The sequence below is a fragment of the Helianthus annuus genome, chromosome 12, assembly GCF_002127325.2.
Source record: "Helianthus annuus cultivar XRQ/B chromosome 12, HanXRQr2.0-SUNRISE, whole genome shotgun sequence".
Lineage (NCBI taxonomy): Eukaryota > Viridiplantae > Streptophyta > Magnoliopsida > Asterales > Asteraceae > Helianthus > Helianthus annuus.
Genome location: NC_035444.2, coordinates 15,746,181 through 15,762,836, shown reverse-complemented (window position 1 = coordinate 15,762,836; position 16,656 = coordinate 15,746,181). Strand labels below are relative to the sequence as shown.

At 37.7% G+C, this 16,656-nt stretch overlaps 1 protein-coding gene across 1 annotated transcript; it reads right to left on the bottom strand.

Moving 5' to 3' along the window:
- Nucleotides 1-5,583: 5,583 nt before the first annotated feature.
- On the bottom strand, nucleotides 5,584-15,786 carry LOC110904573 (phosphoacetylglucosamine mutase). The gene is made up of 9 exons (XM_022150415.2): nucleotides 15,660-15,786; nucleotides 12,380-12,537; nucleotides 12,051-12,316; nucleotides 10,344-10,463; nucleotides 8,513-8,661; nucleotides 8,214-8,453; nucleotides 7,340-7,731; nucleotides 6,553-6,825; nucleotides 5,584-5,895 (listed from the first exon to the last, which is right to left on the bottom strand). The coding sequence occupies exons 2-9, from the start codon at nucleotides 12,438-12,440 to the stop codon at nucleotides 5,738-5,740; spliced, it is 1,659 nt and encodes a 552-aa protein (XP_022006107.1). The 5' UTR covers nucleotides 12,441-12,537; nucleotides 15,660-15,786; the 3' UTR covers nucleotides 5,584-5,737.
- Nucleotides 15,787-16,656: the final 870 nt, after the last annotated feature.

Here is a 16,656-nt window from a genome sequence, read left to right as displayed (position 1 = left end):
GTTTTGATGGTTATAGCGGGTCCGTTATGGGTGATTAACCGTGTATTTAGCTTAGCTAAAAATAGCTTAATTTTTTTAACATAGAATAAATTGTTATTGCATATTTGTATATATTAGTATGTTAGATAGTATTAAAAATACATATACTCTATAATATTAATACCAATTATTATCGAATATTCAAATAAAGTGATATGATACATTCCATAAATTCAAATAAGCATTCAACCAAAACCACAAAACGATATGAAAAATCAATAAATACAAAAAAAAATCTTCAATTCAGTCAAAAACATCAAATATTAAAAATATGGTGAAAAGTCCTAAATCCTACAAAGATTTATTACATGTCGGTTCGGTTCGGTTCGGTTATGGTGGATATGGAAAAAATGATAACCATAACCGACCCGCTACTTTCGGTTTTCAAAAAAACCATTAACCGACCCACCGGTTTTTTATTTGGTTCGGTTTTTTTGGTTCGGTTTTGTCGGTTAATTCGGTTATGGTTCGGTTAATTCGGTTTTTTTGCACACTCATGCCCCTTTATATCAACATAAACCCGGACATGGAGATTATTTAATAAACTCGGAACATCAACGCATGTGTAACTCGAAACTGATATCATGGCTAAACTCGGACCACTTATGTTCAACATTAAATTCGGAAATCCACATCATATATATTCGGACTCCCTATGAAGTCATGAAACTCGGACACATAATCACATATATTCGAACTCCTATGTAATCATGAAACTCGGACACCTCGGAAACTCTTAATAACCCGGATACTTGTATACAATTAATAAACTCGGGCATGTATACATTTAACAAACTCGGAACATGTAGAACAATTATAATTCGGAACCTTTATGGTCACAAAGAAACTCGGAAACATCATATACATCACATAAATTTGGAACAATTCCTTTAAACAAATTCAGACTCATAAGCCCGGACTTTGTGACTTCACAAAGTTGGATCAATTGCAAACACTTAGGGTATGTTTGGCAAAAGTAGCTGAAAGCTGGAAGCTGGTAGCTGGTGGCTGGAAGCTGGTAGCTAGTAGCTGTAGCTTTTTAGATATATTTGGTGTTTGGTAGAGTAGCTGTAGCTTTTAATAAAATGTATAAAATTACCAAAATGGACATAACTAAAAATTTAGAAAGTTGGTGCATTAAAAAGTTCCTTATTTTGAGAGGTTAAAATAGTCATTTTTCCCTAAAAGCTTGTAGCTCCTTCTAAACGCTACTAGTAGTAGCGTTCAACCAAAAGCTTCAAGCTCCTAACCTAAAAGCTTAAAGCTCCTTCAACTAAAAAAGACTTTTTATTAAGTAGGAGCTTTTTCTTAAAAGCTTAAAGCTAGAAGCTTCTAAAAGCTCCTAAAAGCTCCATGCCAAACATACCCTTAGTAATACGAAACAAGCAACAATTGCAGTTTTAATGTTACAGTCCTTATGATCAAAACCCTAATCAACAATGTTACGAATCAAAACAATAGTTTAGCAATTCTAACATGTCAATAGCATCCTAATATCAGGCAAACAATTACACATTCATTCATAGACCATTGCACATTCAATCAGACGTTATTAGCTAAACACAGAGCAATTGTTTGGATGTCTAGGGTTTGCATGAAATCAAGTGAACAGAGATATAAGTGTATAACATAAAACATTACCGTAGATTTGCTCTAGAGTTTGTTCTTGATGGATTAATGGATTGAAAGATCAGAATTGCAAATGATTGTGTCTGAGAATCTAACCATGAAGTTTATTTCCATTTTTTATCTAACCTTCAAGTTTATTTCTGAATTTCGATCTGACCTTCACTTAAGAGTTACCGAATATCTCTAATAACACACCCTATCTCCATGGAGAATCGAGAACCTTTGAATTGGAGGTTCAACATGCTATACATACAGGTCATGGGTCAAAGCTAAGTGAACCATACACACCCGTTTTTGTGGCTCAATTGCACTATTCGTATCTGAACAAGCTCAAACAAGTAGGCCTGTTAAAGAGGTGTTTGTATTACAATCTAGTGTTGCTTCAGAACTTGATATAACCAACTTTGAAGATCAAGATTTGACCCATCCAAATGATCTAGAAGAGGCTGACATCCTTATTCAAATGGCTTTGTGTCATATATAATGAGAAGACTCAAAGGACATGCTAGGATAGTAAGGAGCGGGTCCAAGAACTGGCGGACTCTTACCCGGGATATTTTGTATCAGAGTGTAGAGCACCAAGGCTCCTCTACACAATCTTCAAATACTATTGACAAGCCACAATAGCACAAAGGTTTCAAACACTCAACTATGACTTTGGGTTAGTACACCTACACGTGTTAAATAGGTCGCGCTTATGGGTTGAACCTAATATGAACGCGAAGATTTGAAGATTTACATAGACCCAAACACCTCACTAAGCCATAAACTGTGTGAGACATATGAACCCGTTCACAATACAACTTTTCGCTACTAAAGTAAAGATTTAAACACTCATATATATTTTGATGTCCTCATATCTCTCTATCTTTACATATATTATTATGGACCAAGTTTTAAATGGATCCACTGTTTTATATATTAAATAATAATATTCTTCTACAAGGCTAATATTATCCTTTTGCCAGTAGACATGCTAAAATTGCCCCGACCCATGTTGATTGCAACGACGATGGAGCCGAGTTCATTGAAGAATCCATCCATAGTACGCTCTGGGACTTCCTCCAACACTCGCAACATGACCGGTTATTTCCACATGAACAAGCATGGAACAACTCAAACCGTAGGCATCATGGTGTTGAAAGTGATACCGTCATCCCACTGGCAGTTAAAGTCAACCATTTTGAATGCGGGGGAGTAGCGGTTGCATCGTCATTATCCCACAAGACGGCAGATGCCTATAGCTTGAACCATTTCTTAATCAATTGGGCTAAAATGACACAAGTTTGCTCTATAAAAGAGACATATGATGTTCAAGTTCCCAATGAGCCACAATTTATTTCTTTTGAAAACAGAAACATAAAGTTTTCTGGTTTAACACTAGAGCTATCACATGATTGTGTTACAAAGTGTTTCGTTTTCCCCAACGCAAAGATCAACGAGCTTAAGCTCAAAGTCAGAGCCATGACAGCAGGATCTGGACAACGCATCACTAACCCTAATCGAATACATGTTGTCCATGATCCTTGCAAAAGGTAATGGGTATATCAGGGTGTACAAGGGGGATCATAAGCGGGTGTATTTCGGTAGTCGAGATTGGTGTACAGGGGTAGTATTTGGCAGTCGAGTGTATCAAAGTGTCTCTACTTGCTGTCTTGCCCATATTTCACCGAACATGTGTATAAAGTGATTGTGAAAGTTGTCTCTAGGCTAGATGTAGCAAGAATAAGATTTGTGGTGTCTTAGGCCAGAAGGAGGACCAATGGGTGCATGAACAAGGGCGTAGCTTTGTGGGGGCGGGAGGGGGCGGCTGACCCCCCGAACTTTTCGCTTGTTAGTGGAGAGTATGTAGTTTTCGTATAGAAATTTTTGGGTATATACGTTTTTGACCCCCCGGTTTTATAGAAATTTTTGGTAAATACGTTTTCAAACCCCCGGTCAGAAATCTCAAGCTTCGCCACTGTGCATGAATCTTAGGAATGGCAGAAGACTCAGGTTCCGGGATTGGAACTAAAGTAGTAGACACGAAAAATTAAGGACAAGCCTTACAAAAAGTGATATCGGTACTTGTAAAGTATCGGTGAAGATAAGGTCTATAGCATTGATACCCTTTCTAGGTGCAAGAATAACCAAAAAAGATGCAGCGAAGGGTCGAGATTCACTTTAGGGAAAACTAGGCAATTATCATGGTCCTCATGGATATATGTCACACACCCAAAATTTTAGTAGGAAAAGGAGTTCCTTTAGGAAAAATGATAGAAAACACATGTGAGGGCATACAGTTTATTAGGTAAGGACAAGTAAGAACATCGTCACCCAATAACGGATGGGGATATAAGAGATAAACATGATAGTGCGAGCAACATCCAACAAATGGCGATTCTTGCATCCAACAATGTCATTTGTTGAGGTGTATACACGCGTGAAAGGAGAGATCTATGTTCTAAAGGTTAAAAAATGAGGACAAAGGAGTACAAAAGATGCATGGTCTGACCGTGCATCGACCACAGAGAGTACACAAAGTGCCAGTCTGATCATGGACTTTTCCAACTCGTGCTCTCCTTTTGTCTATCTAGGAAAGTCCTTCCCAACATTTTTCCTTTAGCCTCTTACAAGAATAAAAGCTCTATACTATCATTATATCCTATAGGATCTCAAGCTCTAAGATACCTTCCATATCAAGAGATTAATAGAGATGCAAGAGAAGTGCTGTTCAAGAGATTGATTGTAATATTCTTTACTCAACATCATGTCTAGTTTGGGAGAGATAAACCCGATATAGATTAGTGAAATGTTGTAAGGGCGATCACTACCTAACTCGTGAGATGTTTCACTACCCATTTACTGAAACATTCAAGAGGTGACTACCACCCGCTTATAAGTGAAATACTAAAGGGGTGATCAATACCTACTTAGTGAGACGTAATGATGATCCATGCCGGCTTAGAGAGAAAAACTTATTAATAATAGCTCTCGACTGAAGATCGAGGAGTAGAATGGTGGATTGTGTTATATCGATAGGAATCACTATACATACAATGAAACTTTTTAAAACCTGAATGAACTTTAAGGTAGATTTGGTGGGGCAATGATCCCATACATCATAAAGTAAAAGTTCAAATAAAGTACAACTTTTAGGAGATAGGAACATTGGGTATCTTTAAGACCGAAGGGTGTGGGGAACGCCACCCTCCCCCCCCCCCCGGTCTCCGGCTCGTCCCCCATGTCCCACACCGCCCCCCGCCCCCCCCCCCCCCCGGGTCGTCACGTCGCAAACGGCGCCTGGAAGACGGAAGCGACGAGGAGTTTGGTTGGTGGGTTGTATGAAAAGGTGGGCCCCTCAAGTTGTTCTCTCTCTCTCCCCTTTATTATATATATTAGTTTTTTTTATTAAATTTGGGTAGTCCCCCACCCTTGGGTAGTAGTCCCTAAAGGGATGGTCCTCCATCGAATGTGACGTGACGCCTACGTGACGGATAGTCTCCAGAGGGACTACCCAAACCACACCCCATGGTCTAACATTGGCACTTTTAGGGAATAGGAACACTGGGTGTATTTACTAAGCTAACACAACTGACAATGAAAATCATTAGAAGCAAAGTAGAGGAATGGCCTAAGTGGTAGAGCATGCCTAATACTCGAACCACATATGTTTGTTGTAGGGCACGCCAAAAGGACAAACCGAAGAGTGGAAACATCATGTAGGCTATAAAGTATACATTGATTCTCAGTCATGTGTTGTGTTGTGGCTCCATAAGCAATAACCATGATGAGCCAAGGCTAAAAAACGCCTGTTAGTGTTGCGTTAGTTTGCAGACTAAGAGTGGTCGACCGGAAGGTAAGCAAATGTTGGCCTCTATTATACACCTCTTGGGCGAATGTGTTGATAGGATATGTAGCATACACATTTAACAATAGATAGCAAAATATGATCTGCTATGAAAAATCAAATATTTGCTAGCAAACTAGCCGTAACAGAAGCAGTTAATGTTGTAGTTCAAATTGCAAGATTAGTGTTAGCAGCCAGCCGATAAATCTATTCTACAGTCAATTAAAAGAAACTTAAGATTCACATTCCAACATGGAACCCAAGAAACTGATCAACCAGTTTTGCTACACTAGTGGCGAGCTCGTCAGCTGCCTCCTGTGTGCGTGCCTCTGCATAAACTCTCACAACGTCCTCTGTTCCAGATGGTCTAACAAAGCATCTACCTTGTGGGTATTTTACTGTATATTTTCAACAAATAATTAGTTTTATCAAATTTGATCACAGAACTTGTATTGCTTCAGTGACGATAAAATTCAAAAAATAAAATAATTATGAGGTTTCATGTAAATTTTAATGAGTAAAATGTCATTTTCAACCCTGACGTTTGGCCGGTTTTGCGACTTTCGTCCAAAGGTTTGTTTCTCCACATCTGGATCCAAAAGGTTTGAAATCTTGCCATTTTCATCCGACCCGTTAACTCCATCCATTTTTTTCATGTTAAGTCCGGGGTATTATCGTCCTTTTACCTATTTGTTTATTTATTCATTTATTTACATACATACATATATTATTATAGACGTCACCTGCAAACCACCATATTGTAAAAAAAATTATAAAAAGACAAAAATACCCTTACTTAACAGAGAAAAATGGATGGGTTAACGGGTCGGATGAAAATGGTAAGATTTCAAACCTATTGGATCCACATGCCGAAAAACAAACCTTTGGACGAAAGTTGCGAAACCGGCCAAACCACAGGGACGAAAATGGAATTTTACTCATTAAAAATACATTGGGTCTTTTTAAACCGATTATTTTAATTTTACCTATTTGACCGGTCAAATTGACGAATTTATAAGTAAATGGGTCGAAACTGCCACGTACACTCTACTTACCTGTTAATGCAGTGATAGCTTCTTGAATGCCAGGAGGCTTCTCGACAATAGTTTCTGCATTTGTTGTGACAACAGCAGTTCTATCTGCAACTTTTACCTTAAGTTGTCTGCTTGGTAGATCATGATAAAGCTCATTCCATTTTTCGACTGACCATCCCATATGTTGTAAGATGGCTTCAACCAAAAGCAACCCACTGAGCGCATCACCGACAGCTTGATTAATCAGCTTACTGACGGCCCATAGCCTCATAGCAGCATTCTGCTTTTCCAAACCTTCAAAACACCAAACAACTTTTATTTTCAGTATCAACCATTTCTGACTAAATCACAAAAGGTAATTAAAGGATGAGTAAAATGTCAGTTTCGTCCCTGAGGTTTGGCTGGTTTTGCAACTTTCGTCCAAAGGTTAGTTTTTCCACATCTGGGTCCAAAAGGTTTGAAATCTTGCCATTTTCATCCGGCTCGTTAACTCCATCCATTTTTCTCTGTTAAGTCAGGGGTATTTCCGTCTTTTTTGCTAACTTAAAGGGCAATTCGGTCTTTTTCACTTTAGGTAAAAAGCCTGAATACCCCTAAAACAGACCGAATTGCCCTTTAAGTAAAACAAAAAAGACGAAAATACCCCTGACTTAACGGAGAAAAATGGATGGAGTTACCGAGCCGGATGAAAAAGGCAAGATTTCAAACCTTTTGGATCCAGATGCGGAAAAACAAACATTTGGACGAAAGTTGCAAAACAGGCCAAACCTCAGGGACGAAAATGGCATTTTACTCTTAAAGGAATTACTTTTTTCTGTTGACTTTTTATCCTCTAACCAACGTAAGAACCGGTTAGAGAATAATATGGTTCCATGACCATTTGCTTCAAAATAGATACCAATATCAAACTCGTGTGCCTTTTCATGCAAATACTTGACTCCTGTTGGCGTAAATATGACATGTAATCCTAACTGATTTAGGTATTTGGTTGATGCACCGTTAGCATAAGCGGTCTGCACAACACCAACACGAGGTTGATATTCGTTTGTATAGTCTGTGAGAATGCTTAGTTGATCTTTGATGAATAAAGCGAATAACGATAGAATCTTGTCCCCGTCAACCAAGTTTATTCGGTTGTTTCCGTTTGGTATAATTGTAAAGTATACAAGACGATCAGCGTCTCCGTCTAGACTTGCACACCTGAAACACTAGGACCGTTCAAGTTATTACTCTTAATTACCATTGCCCTTTAATAGTTTTAATTTGGAACCATTTACTTATGAACATGGTTTTCAAAGGTGCGTCTGATACGCGTGCATTGAGCTGAAAACCGCCACATAGGCTTGTAAATGAACCGTTCGCGAACTTGTTCGGTAGGAAGTTCGTTTATGTTCGTTTATTTTATAAACGAACGAACATGAACCAAATTTTTTGTTCATTTAAGTAAACGAACAAACATGAACACACGTTTTGTTCGTTCATTTATGTTCGTGAACGTCCGTTTATTTACATTCTTTATGTCCGGTTGTAAATAAAGCTTATTTAGTTGCACATAGATGATAGAACAACACCTCGGGTACGTGATGAATGTGCCTCGGCTTTTGGGACCTACACGCCTCAGTGCGCTTCGTGCTTTTTTAAACCAAGCTCATAATACAGTTAAATTAGAAACATATATATACCTTACGCCAACATCAGGAGGACCAAACCCCTGCGGAGCAACCTTATCCTTCTGGACGTAATCAGCACCAACTTGTTCGTTTAGCACACCTTGTTCACCGGAATTACGAATTTCTACATCCGACCAATTTAACTTTTGTTTCAAAACTTGAAGTTTTTCCCCACCGACTCCATTCGCGCAATCGACAATCAGCTTCCCGATTCCATGTTGGCTCTTGTTTGGTATCAGATCTATCAAGCATCTGAGGTAATATAATTAAATAATGAATATTTAATAAAATAGCGATTAAAACTAACCAACCTGAAAGAGGTGGAAACCTGATCGAAATAATCAAGCTCAGAGGCGGAGGGTTTCGAGTCTTTGTTTCTGGCACGTACGATCCAATGCAATTGTGGGGTTGTTACGACACCGATATCAATTCCAACAGCTCCTATTACTGAACAGATTCCCTGAAATTAATCGTCCAAAATGTGAAATCTAAATTTAAAAAGGAACATATATTCATAGAAATAGACAACTTGATAATAATATTGACAGAGAAATTAAAAAGCATTAAAGATATTTATAAATTATATTTGATTAGTTTTGTACAGTATAGATCATGCTATTTTTTTACCAATTTAAAGTGTATGAAAATAATATAGTTTTTATTTAACATGATAAGTTAAACACACTTGATGACAATGTTTTAAAATCCGGTTTTTTATCATACCGGATTAGACACAAAAATGGTTTAACCGGTTGAACCGGGTTGTGCCGGGCGGTTCAACTGGGTTGACTAGTTAATTGTATAATTTCATAGATAACAACATTAACTCAAAAAATAATCCAAAATTGGATTAAAATGGAAATCTGGAACGAACGACGGGGTGATGGAAGTCTGGAATAAGTCACAAATGATGGAGTTATGAATCAAGTTTTGAATTTTGATCGATGGAGATAAAATATTAAAAGTTGTTAGGTTAAAGCTAAGAGTAAACATGGAGATGGGACGATAAAAGGTAAAATCCTAATCAAAAAACAGACGTGAGACGGTACCGGTATAATGGTTCAAACCGGTATACCGGATTTTATCGGTGGTACAAAGTCTATGCCGTTTCTCCTACTTACCGGGGTGTTTCGGACCGGATTTATATCCGAAAACGCCGGTATAACCGGCCGGTATTGACCGGTTTTTAAAACATTGCTTGATGATAGAAATATATAAAAAGATGGTTGTTATAAACATGTATATTCTTAACCAACTGGGGTAGCCCAGTTGGCCACCGACACCCACCTCTTCCCAGAGGTACCGGGTTCGAGTCTTGGGAGTGGCATATGTCGCCCAGGGTAAGAACTCGGCATGGGGAAGTCACCGCGGAGCTAGCTTGGTCGGGTAGCGGCTCCCGGAGTGAGATCACTCCGGCGGTTGGGAGGACCGTGCATTATCCCTGTGGTTTGGTCACTTTTGCCACTTTAGTCCAAAACTCAAACTTTTTGCATCTGGGTCCCTGTGGTTTCAGTTTTATTGCCATTTTGGTCCAAAAATGAAATCAGGTCATATTTGTCTTATAAAATCCTGCTATTTTGTCATTTTCCGCAGGTGCAAAATGATCATTTCTTTTTTATAAATAAATACCATATTTTATAAGACAAATATGACCTGATTTGCCCATGAGGAAAATGACAAAATTGTAGGATTTTATAAGACAAATATGATCTGTTTTTATTTTTGGACCAAAATGGCAATAAAACTGAAACCACAGGGACCCAAATGCAAAAAGTTTGAGTTTTGGACTAAAGTGGCAAAAGTGACCAAAACACAGGGACCAAAATGGCAGTTTACTCATTTTCCAATTAAGACTGTTAATTCTTTGTTAAATACCTATTTTGCATCTTTATGATGTTAACCGTCTTCCTTACAGTTGCTTCAACATATAAGGTTTTCAAAAAATAAAATTAGCAACAAAATAGTAATTCACAAGAACAACCAACTGAATTAACTATTTCAAAGCACAGGTTGATAGAAAATTTTTTAAAGTCAAAAGACTTTTTTGTCAAACTCATCGGTCAAGACAGTCATTTTGGTATTTTTCCAATAATATAATGTAGCTCTTTCTGAAAAAGTAAGCTTTAAATTGAGAAGTCTTACTTGTTTTGCAGCCTCAACTAGAGATTCACCACTGGGCCTGGTGTCTCTTCCTAATAATACTGTTGCCCCCTTTGATCCATTTAGTGGTATGTCTTCCTTCTTTGCAAAATCGGCTATCAACTGCTTCAACAAAATCAATTAAAAAAAGATATCAAGGTCTTTTTCCTTAATTAGCGATGGCAAAAGTACCCGAACCCGACGGGCAAACACGAAACATTCGGGCGGGTAAGGGGCGGGCATTCGGATGCTAGACCAGATATGGGGTTTGTTTGAGAAATCCACGGGTATGGTATTTGGTGATACCCATGATGCCCAGAAGCAATAAAACTGAATAAACAAACATGGTATTGACCAACGATTGATCGACTCTTTTTTATTAAAATAACCAAACCGCAGATTAACACACAAAACAAATAACCCTATCAAACTATCCATAATAACCCAATCCTAAACCGATTTGGACCCCAACACCTATAAACTAAATATACAAACAACATACATCCTAACTTATTTGAAATTCAAACAAAACACACCATGACTCAAACACTTAACCAATGTAAACCGACTCAAACCCTCCCATGCAATCTGAACCTTGGACATCAAGATTAGTCCGACAACCCAGCCCGATTACCCGAAACATACATACAGCTTACCCGAATATTACCCATAAACATGTTCTTTTTTATTCTTATTTTCTTTTCTTCTTGGTAATAGAATAATCTACCAACTCACTAATTTTTAGTATTTAAATTTCTCAATGTTGCAAAATTCGACTCTAGGCGGTGATTAATCGCTAATCGCTAGGCTGTCAATGCGATTTCAACTATCCGACCCCTAAAATCGGTAATCGGTCAAAAAATTTGAAGTATTTGAGAAAGTATACTTAGTAATCCAATCCGATCAACAAGTTTAGAAAATTATATATAAAATTTTGAAAAAAAAAATTGTGTGTGTACATAAGTTTGAAAAATTACATATGCAATTCCAATCCGATTAATCCCTATTAATCGCCAGTTAGTACCCCCACCACTCGACAAGCGCCGACGATTTTTCCAACCATGATATTTCTAATTTCTTTGCATAATAATATAATATAATACAAAATATAATATAGTAACATACGTATTCGGGAATCCCAACAGGTAACTTTTAATAAACTAATGGTCATACCCAATACCCAACAGGTAATTGCAAGACATATACCAGGCTAAAGCCTAAAAGAATGGGACATCAACAATAATATTAAAACACAAGTCAAAGTTACTATTGCGTCCGTCAAATCGGCGCTACAGTAACTTTTTTATTATACTTATTTTGTAATTTAGTACCTTAACTTTTAGATTTTACACTTATACTCCCTTGACCCCCCTAGAGTTTTAAGTGCTTAGTTTTATATCAAGTTGGTTTACGTTTTAACGTAAATTCTTTAGGAAATGAGTCATGTCAAATATAATATGTTTTCGTTCTTATTTTTATGTAGGTTTTTAGTTGGTTTACGTTTGACGTAAATTTTGATATCGTTTTGGTTGTACTACCACTTTCTATTTCTAGTTCTCTTTCGGTTGCTAACGGTACCGTATTTAGGTATCCTCTTCCGGTTACTATGCCGATTTTCGGTACCGTAATCAACTACATTCAAGTAAAAGACCGGGATTACCAAACACAGCCAATTAACCGGTGGTTATAAATCAACAAAAAAGAAAGAACCTGGATGAGAGATTCAGGATCCGGAGCATTAGCAACAGAATCAGCAAACGGCTCCCAATCTTGAGTGAGCATTTCACCAGCGGGATCAGCCACCTTGACGCCGTTATCAGACACTTTGTTGTGTGAAGCAGTGATCATCAGTCCGATCACAGCTCCTCCGGTCTTCAAAGACCGGAGTGCCGCCAGTATCCCGATTCTGAAAACGGTCGATTGTAGGATGGATGCATCGGCTCTGAATCCGGCAGTGCCGTAGGAGAGCTTGATTCCTGAAAGTGAAATTGTTAGGGATTGAAGATTTGAAATTGAAAATGGTTAAAGAGAGACGAGACCTTGTGGGGGTGGGAAACGAGAAGCGGATTGAACAAGGAGTGATTGTTGTTGTTCGTTCATGATTTGTTCTTCGTTGGATCTGTAATTCTAATTCTGTATGGTTTGTTGTGTTATTTTGATGAAAGTGGGTGTGTGACTTTATCTGTTCCCGGGTTCCCTGAAGCAAAAGAAAAGAAAGTAAAAGGAATGAAAGGAAACGGAAAAAAATAATGTATTTTCTTCGGGGTGACCATTTGTTATTACCCGACTTGACCCCGAGTGTTACCCGACCTGACCCGAGAACCGACTTGACCGTAATATCATACCCGATTTACATTCCCTAAATATAGGGCCGGTTCCGATTATTTATCATATCAGGTATTTTGGTCCCAAGTATAATACCCGACCCTATATGTGTCTCATGTTCAAAACTCATGAGTTGAAGCCACTCTACAGAGAAACCACATGGACGACCAATAATAAATCACTAAACTAGGATGTATCATGTATGTCATTTAAGAATTAAGCAATGGGGTCCCTAATTTCAATCCATTCAATCAAATTGAAGGTATAAATTCCATTACATTGTTTTTTGAGTGAATTCCAAATTTTGTCATTTATCTTTATCTTTATCATGGTCTAAAAAACGTTAAGGCGTATGCCTTGAGGCGCGTCTCGAGGTGAAACAGTGAAAAACAGATGATGAGGCGGCACCTCAAGGGTTCTTTTTGTCCGTACGCCTCTAATCACTGAGGCGGTCGAATCGTAATGAGGCGGTTCGTTTAAAATCACGGTTTAGATGATGAAATTAGGGTTCCAAAAGCAAAAAACAGGACCGATAATTGACACCGATATTTTGTAGAGCACCAATAACCGATATCCCACCGATATTAACTGCATAGCTTGATTACACACATATATACACATGACACAAAGTGTACAAAATACTACAATTCTTGTTGTTGATCTCAGAACAAAGAAGAGTATTTTGCAAATAAAGATCGCTCCTAGGTAACCTTGGATTATCAAAGTGTTAATAGGTAAATCGCTGATTCAAACAGCAACTTTCAATCACAAATTCTGCAAAAGCTGACCACTTTATGCCATATGTTGTTTTGTCCCTTAAAGTTGTTGTTTGAAACCACAACATTCCTTAACATATCTGATGCAAACAGCGACTTTGATGACATAGCTGATTAGGTTCCTTACTTCAATATAAGTCGCTGATTGAAACCATAACTTTCCAGAACATTGCTGAATGAAACGACGACTTTCATAACATCGCTGAATAGGTTCAAAATATTCAAATAAAGTCGCTGTTTGAAACCATAACTTCACTGAAAGTCGCTGTTATAAATCAAGATGTTATTGTAAGTCGATGAATAGATAAAACTGTTGGTTCAAGCTAGGGTTATACACACTTGCAATGATTTTCTTTATATTAAACTTCAAAGGAATTTACAAATGACAAATAAAAACTATACTCATATAGTAAAATGAAAAACAAACTTTAACTTCAACGTGCAGCATATTCTCCACATATACTGCATGGTATAACAACCCACGATTGCTGTCGATTCACTTGGTCAATCCTAGACGAATTCTGTAACAAGTCACGCACACAACAATTGCTAAATGACGCTTTTACCACCACGGCAGCGTCCCCGTCAAATAACGCCTTCATCTTGAATATGCATTCGCCTCTTCCTAGACACCGACCTCACCTCGGTCTCGTCCAAAGCCGTCATCAGTTCGACTTTTCCTGACCACCCCGGCCTTCACCTCAGCCACATTCAAAGTCGTCAATCGATCTTGTTCCAAGAGCCTTCTTCCACCGATAAAATAAACAAAGCTACCGGCTCGCCTATGAGGTTTCTTTCACCCCGCTAAACGATCCGAATCCAAAGCCTCCTGCTTGACGGATCCTTTATGCTTGTTTTTTCTACAACCCGGTCGGACTCTTATTACCCGAACAAGCCGATATTCTCAAGACAAAAGAAACAAGCAGGTAGCTCCCACTTTTCTTTCTGATTTCCTCCAATAGCCAACCAAGGTACCTAGCAGGTTGCCATCTCCTTGCGATTCTTCTTCTAGGATAAAAAAATATCCGGCAAACAAAAGACACGATCCCTTCCTCGTTCTTTTATCAACAAAACTGGATTAACCAGCCAGCTGATTTGGCCTAAATCACGACTCGTCTCCGCTACCATTTGACCCGCTAGAACTGAAACCTTTAAATTTGCTGCTACTCGATCAATCCTGTTGTTCCCCCTATCTTGAAAAGCTGTTGCTAGATCGATTACATGGTTTACTTACTACTGCCTTTCATCACCACTAACAACCACGGAGCTTCGGTGTTCATCACCGGTCACCACCATCGTTCCAAACAGCAATCCCCGTGACAACGACCGACCCGAAACGCCTCTTTCTCTCCGTCTTCTATTATTTGCTGATCTCCCGTGTTAGGTGTGTAGTAACACCCCCTAGTTCCGACCCGAACCGGCAGCCAAACACGCTATGATTGTTGACCGACCTTGCTTTTGCTGCTCAAACAGCGATGTTCTTGAATGTATTATATTCAAACAACCACTTCTTTAATGTATTATATTTAATCAGTGACTCCAATTTAACATGGCAGATTCAATCAGCGACTTTCTTAAAGTTTTATTTTCAATCAGCAATGTCATCAAAGTCGCTGTTTGCATCAGATATTCAAGGAATGTTGTGGTTTCAAACAGCAACTTTAAGGGACAAAATAACATATGGCATAAAGTGGTCAGCTTTTGCAGAATTTGTGATTGAAAGTTGTTGTTTGAATCAGCGATTTACCTATTAACACTTTGATAACCCAAGGTTACCTAGGAGCGATCTTTATTTGTTCAAACCACCTATTTCTGCAAAATACTACAATTCTTGTTGTTGATCTCAGAACAAAGATGAAACAACAGTAAAGTAACATACATTAAACAACAAATCAACTCTTCAAGCTCCATAAAACTAACACGACGCCGATATACACAATCAAACAACAATCCAGCAAACACATTATTCCAATTACTAGCCCTGGCTAACAACAACATTCAAAATTCAAAACAAAAGTAGATCTCTATCCGCGATAGCACTCAACCACAAAACCTACTAAATCTACACGTGTAATAAATTATACAAAAGCATTTGTTACATCAAAATTCAAATCAAACAGCATCACTAGCTAAACATAAACATACAGATTGAATCTACGAACATAATGTATTTATAAAAGTTGATCGGATCGAAGAAAATTGTGAACGGAAATCGTACCTCCGGTGTACGGACGCGGCGGGGAGAGAAAAAGATATTTAATAATGATTTTGAAAGAGTCGTGCAGCGGACTAGTAAACGAATGGGGGGAGAGAGAGAGGGGTATATGTGGAATTTTATACTTTTAAAAAAGGAAATTGGATTCGGCCAGAAGTTTTATTCTTGAAAAATTGAAAAAGTGGATGTTAACTTAAAAATTTTATCAGATTTTGATTTTGGATGAAAATAATAATAAAATTAAAACTATATAAGCTCAAATTCAAAAGATTTGAGTTTTGAACTAAAGTAAAAAAAAATGACCAAACTCTGAGACCATTTTACCACTCTACTCTTAATTTAACTTTTCCATCTTCTCATAAATAACTTTCACTCGATTTAAAGTTTATAATGTTTTTTTTTTTTACTTTTACAATTTTTTTTCTATTGTACTAATTTTCTATTCATTATTAGTATTAAATTTATTTATTTTATAAGATATATAGTTGTTATATTAAGTTATTAATTTCATCCCAAGCTTACGCCTTGATTTGCCTCGAGGCTTATGCCTCGTGAGGCAAAGAGAAAACGCCTCGATACTAGATTTCATTCTTTTAAACCTTGGTTTCGGTTATTTATCACATTGGGTATCTCAGTCCCAAGTATAATGCCCAACCCTATATGTGTCTCATGTTCAAAACCCATGAGTTGAAACCACATGGACGACCAATAATAAATTATTAAACTAGGGTGTATCGTGTATGGCATTTTAGAATTAAGCAAGTGGGTCCGTAATTTCAATCCATTCAATCAAATTGAAGGTATGAATTCCATTACATTGTTTTTTGAGTGAATTACAAGTTTTGTCAATTATCTTTGTACCAAATTTCAAGCGGAATCCTTTGCCTTTAAAATTGATGAGTTTTGTACTTAATATTTTAAAATGTTATCCATTAGCACTAACCCGGTTAATTTTTTTATTAAATCCCAAAAACCAAAACCCTAGAAATCAAAAACCCTA

Excerpts from the sequence above, each read along its gene's own strand:
- LOC110904573 (XM_022150415.2), bottom strand. The coding sequence starts at position 12,440 with ATGAACGAACAACAACAATCACTCCTTGTTCAATCCGCTTCTCGTTTC. Across the intron at positions 6,826-7,339 it reads TAAAAAGTCAACAGAAAAAA|GTTTGGAAAAGCAGAATGCT; the intron begins GTAATTCCTTTA and ends GGTGTTTTGAAG. Across the intron at positions 5,896-6,552 it reads AGCTATCACTGCATTAACAG|TAAAATACCCACAAGGTAGA; the intron begins GTAAGTAGAGTG and ends GAAAATATACAG.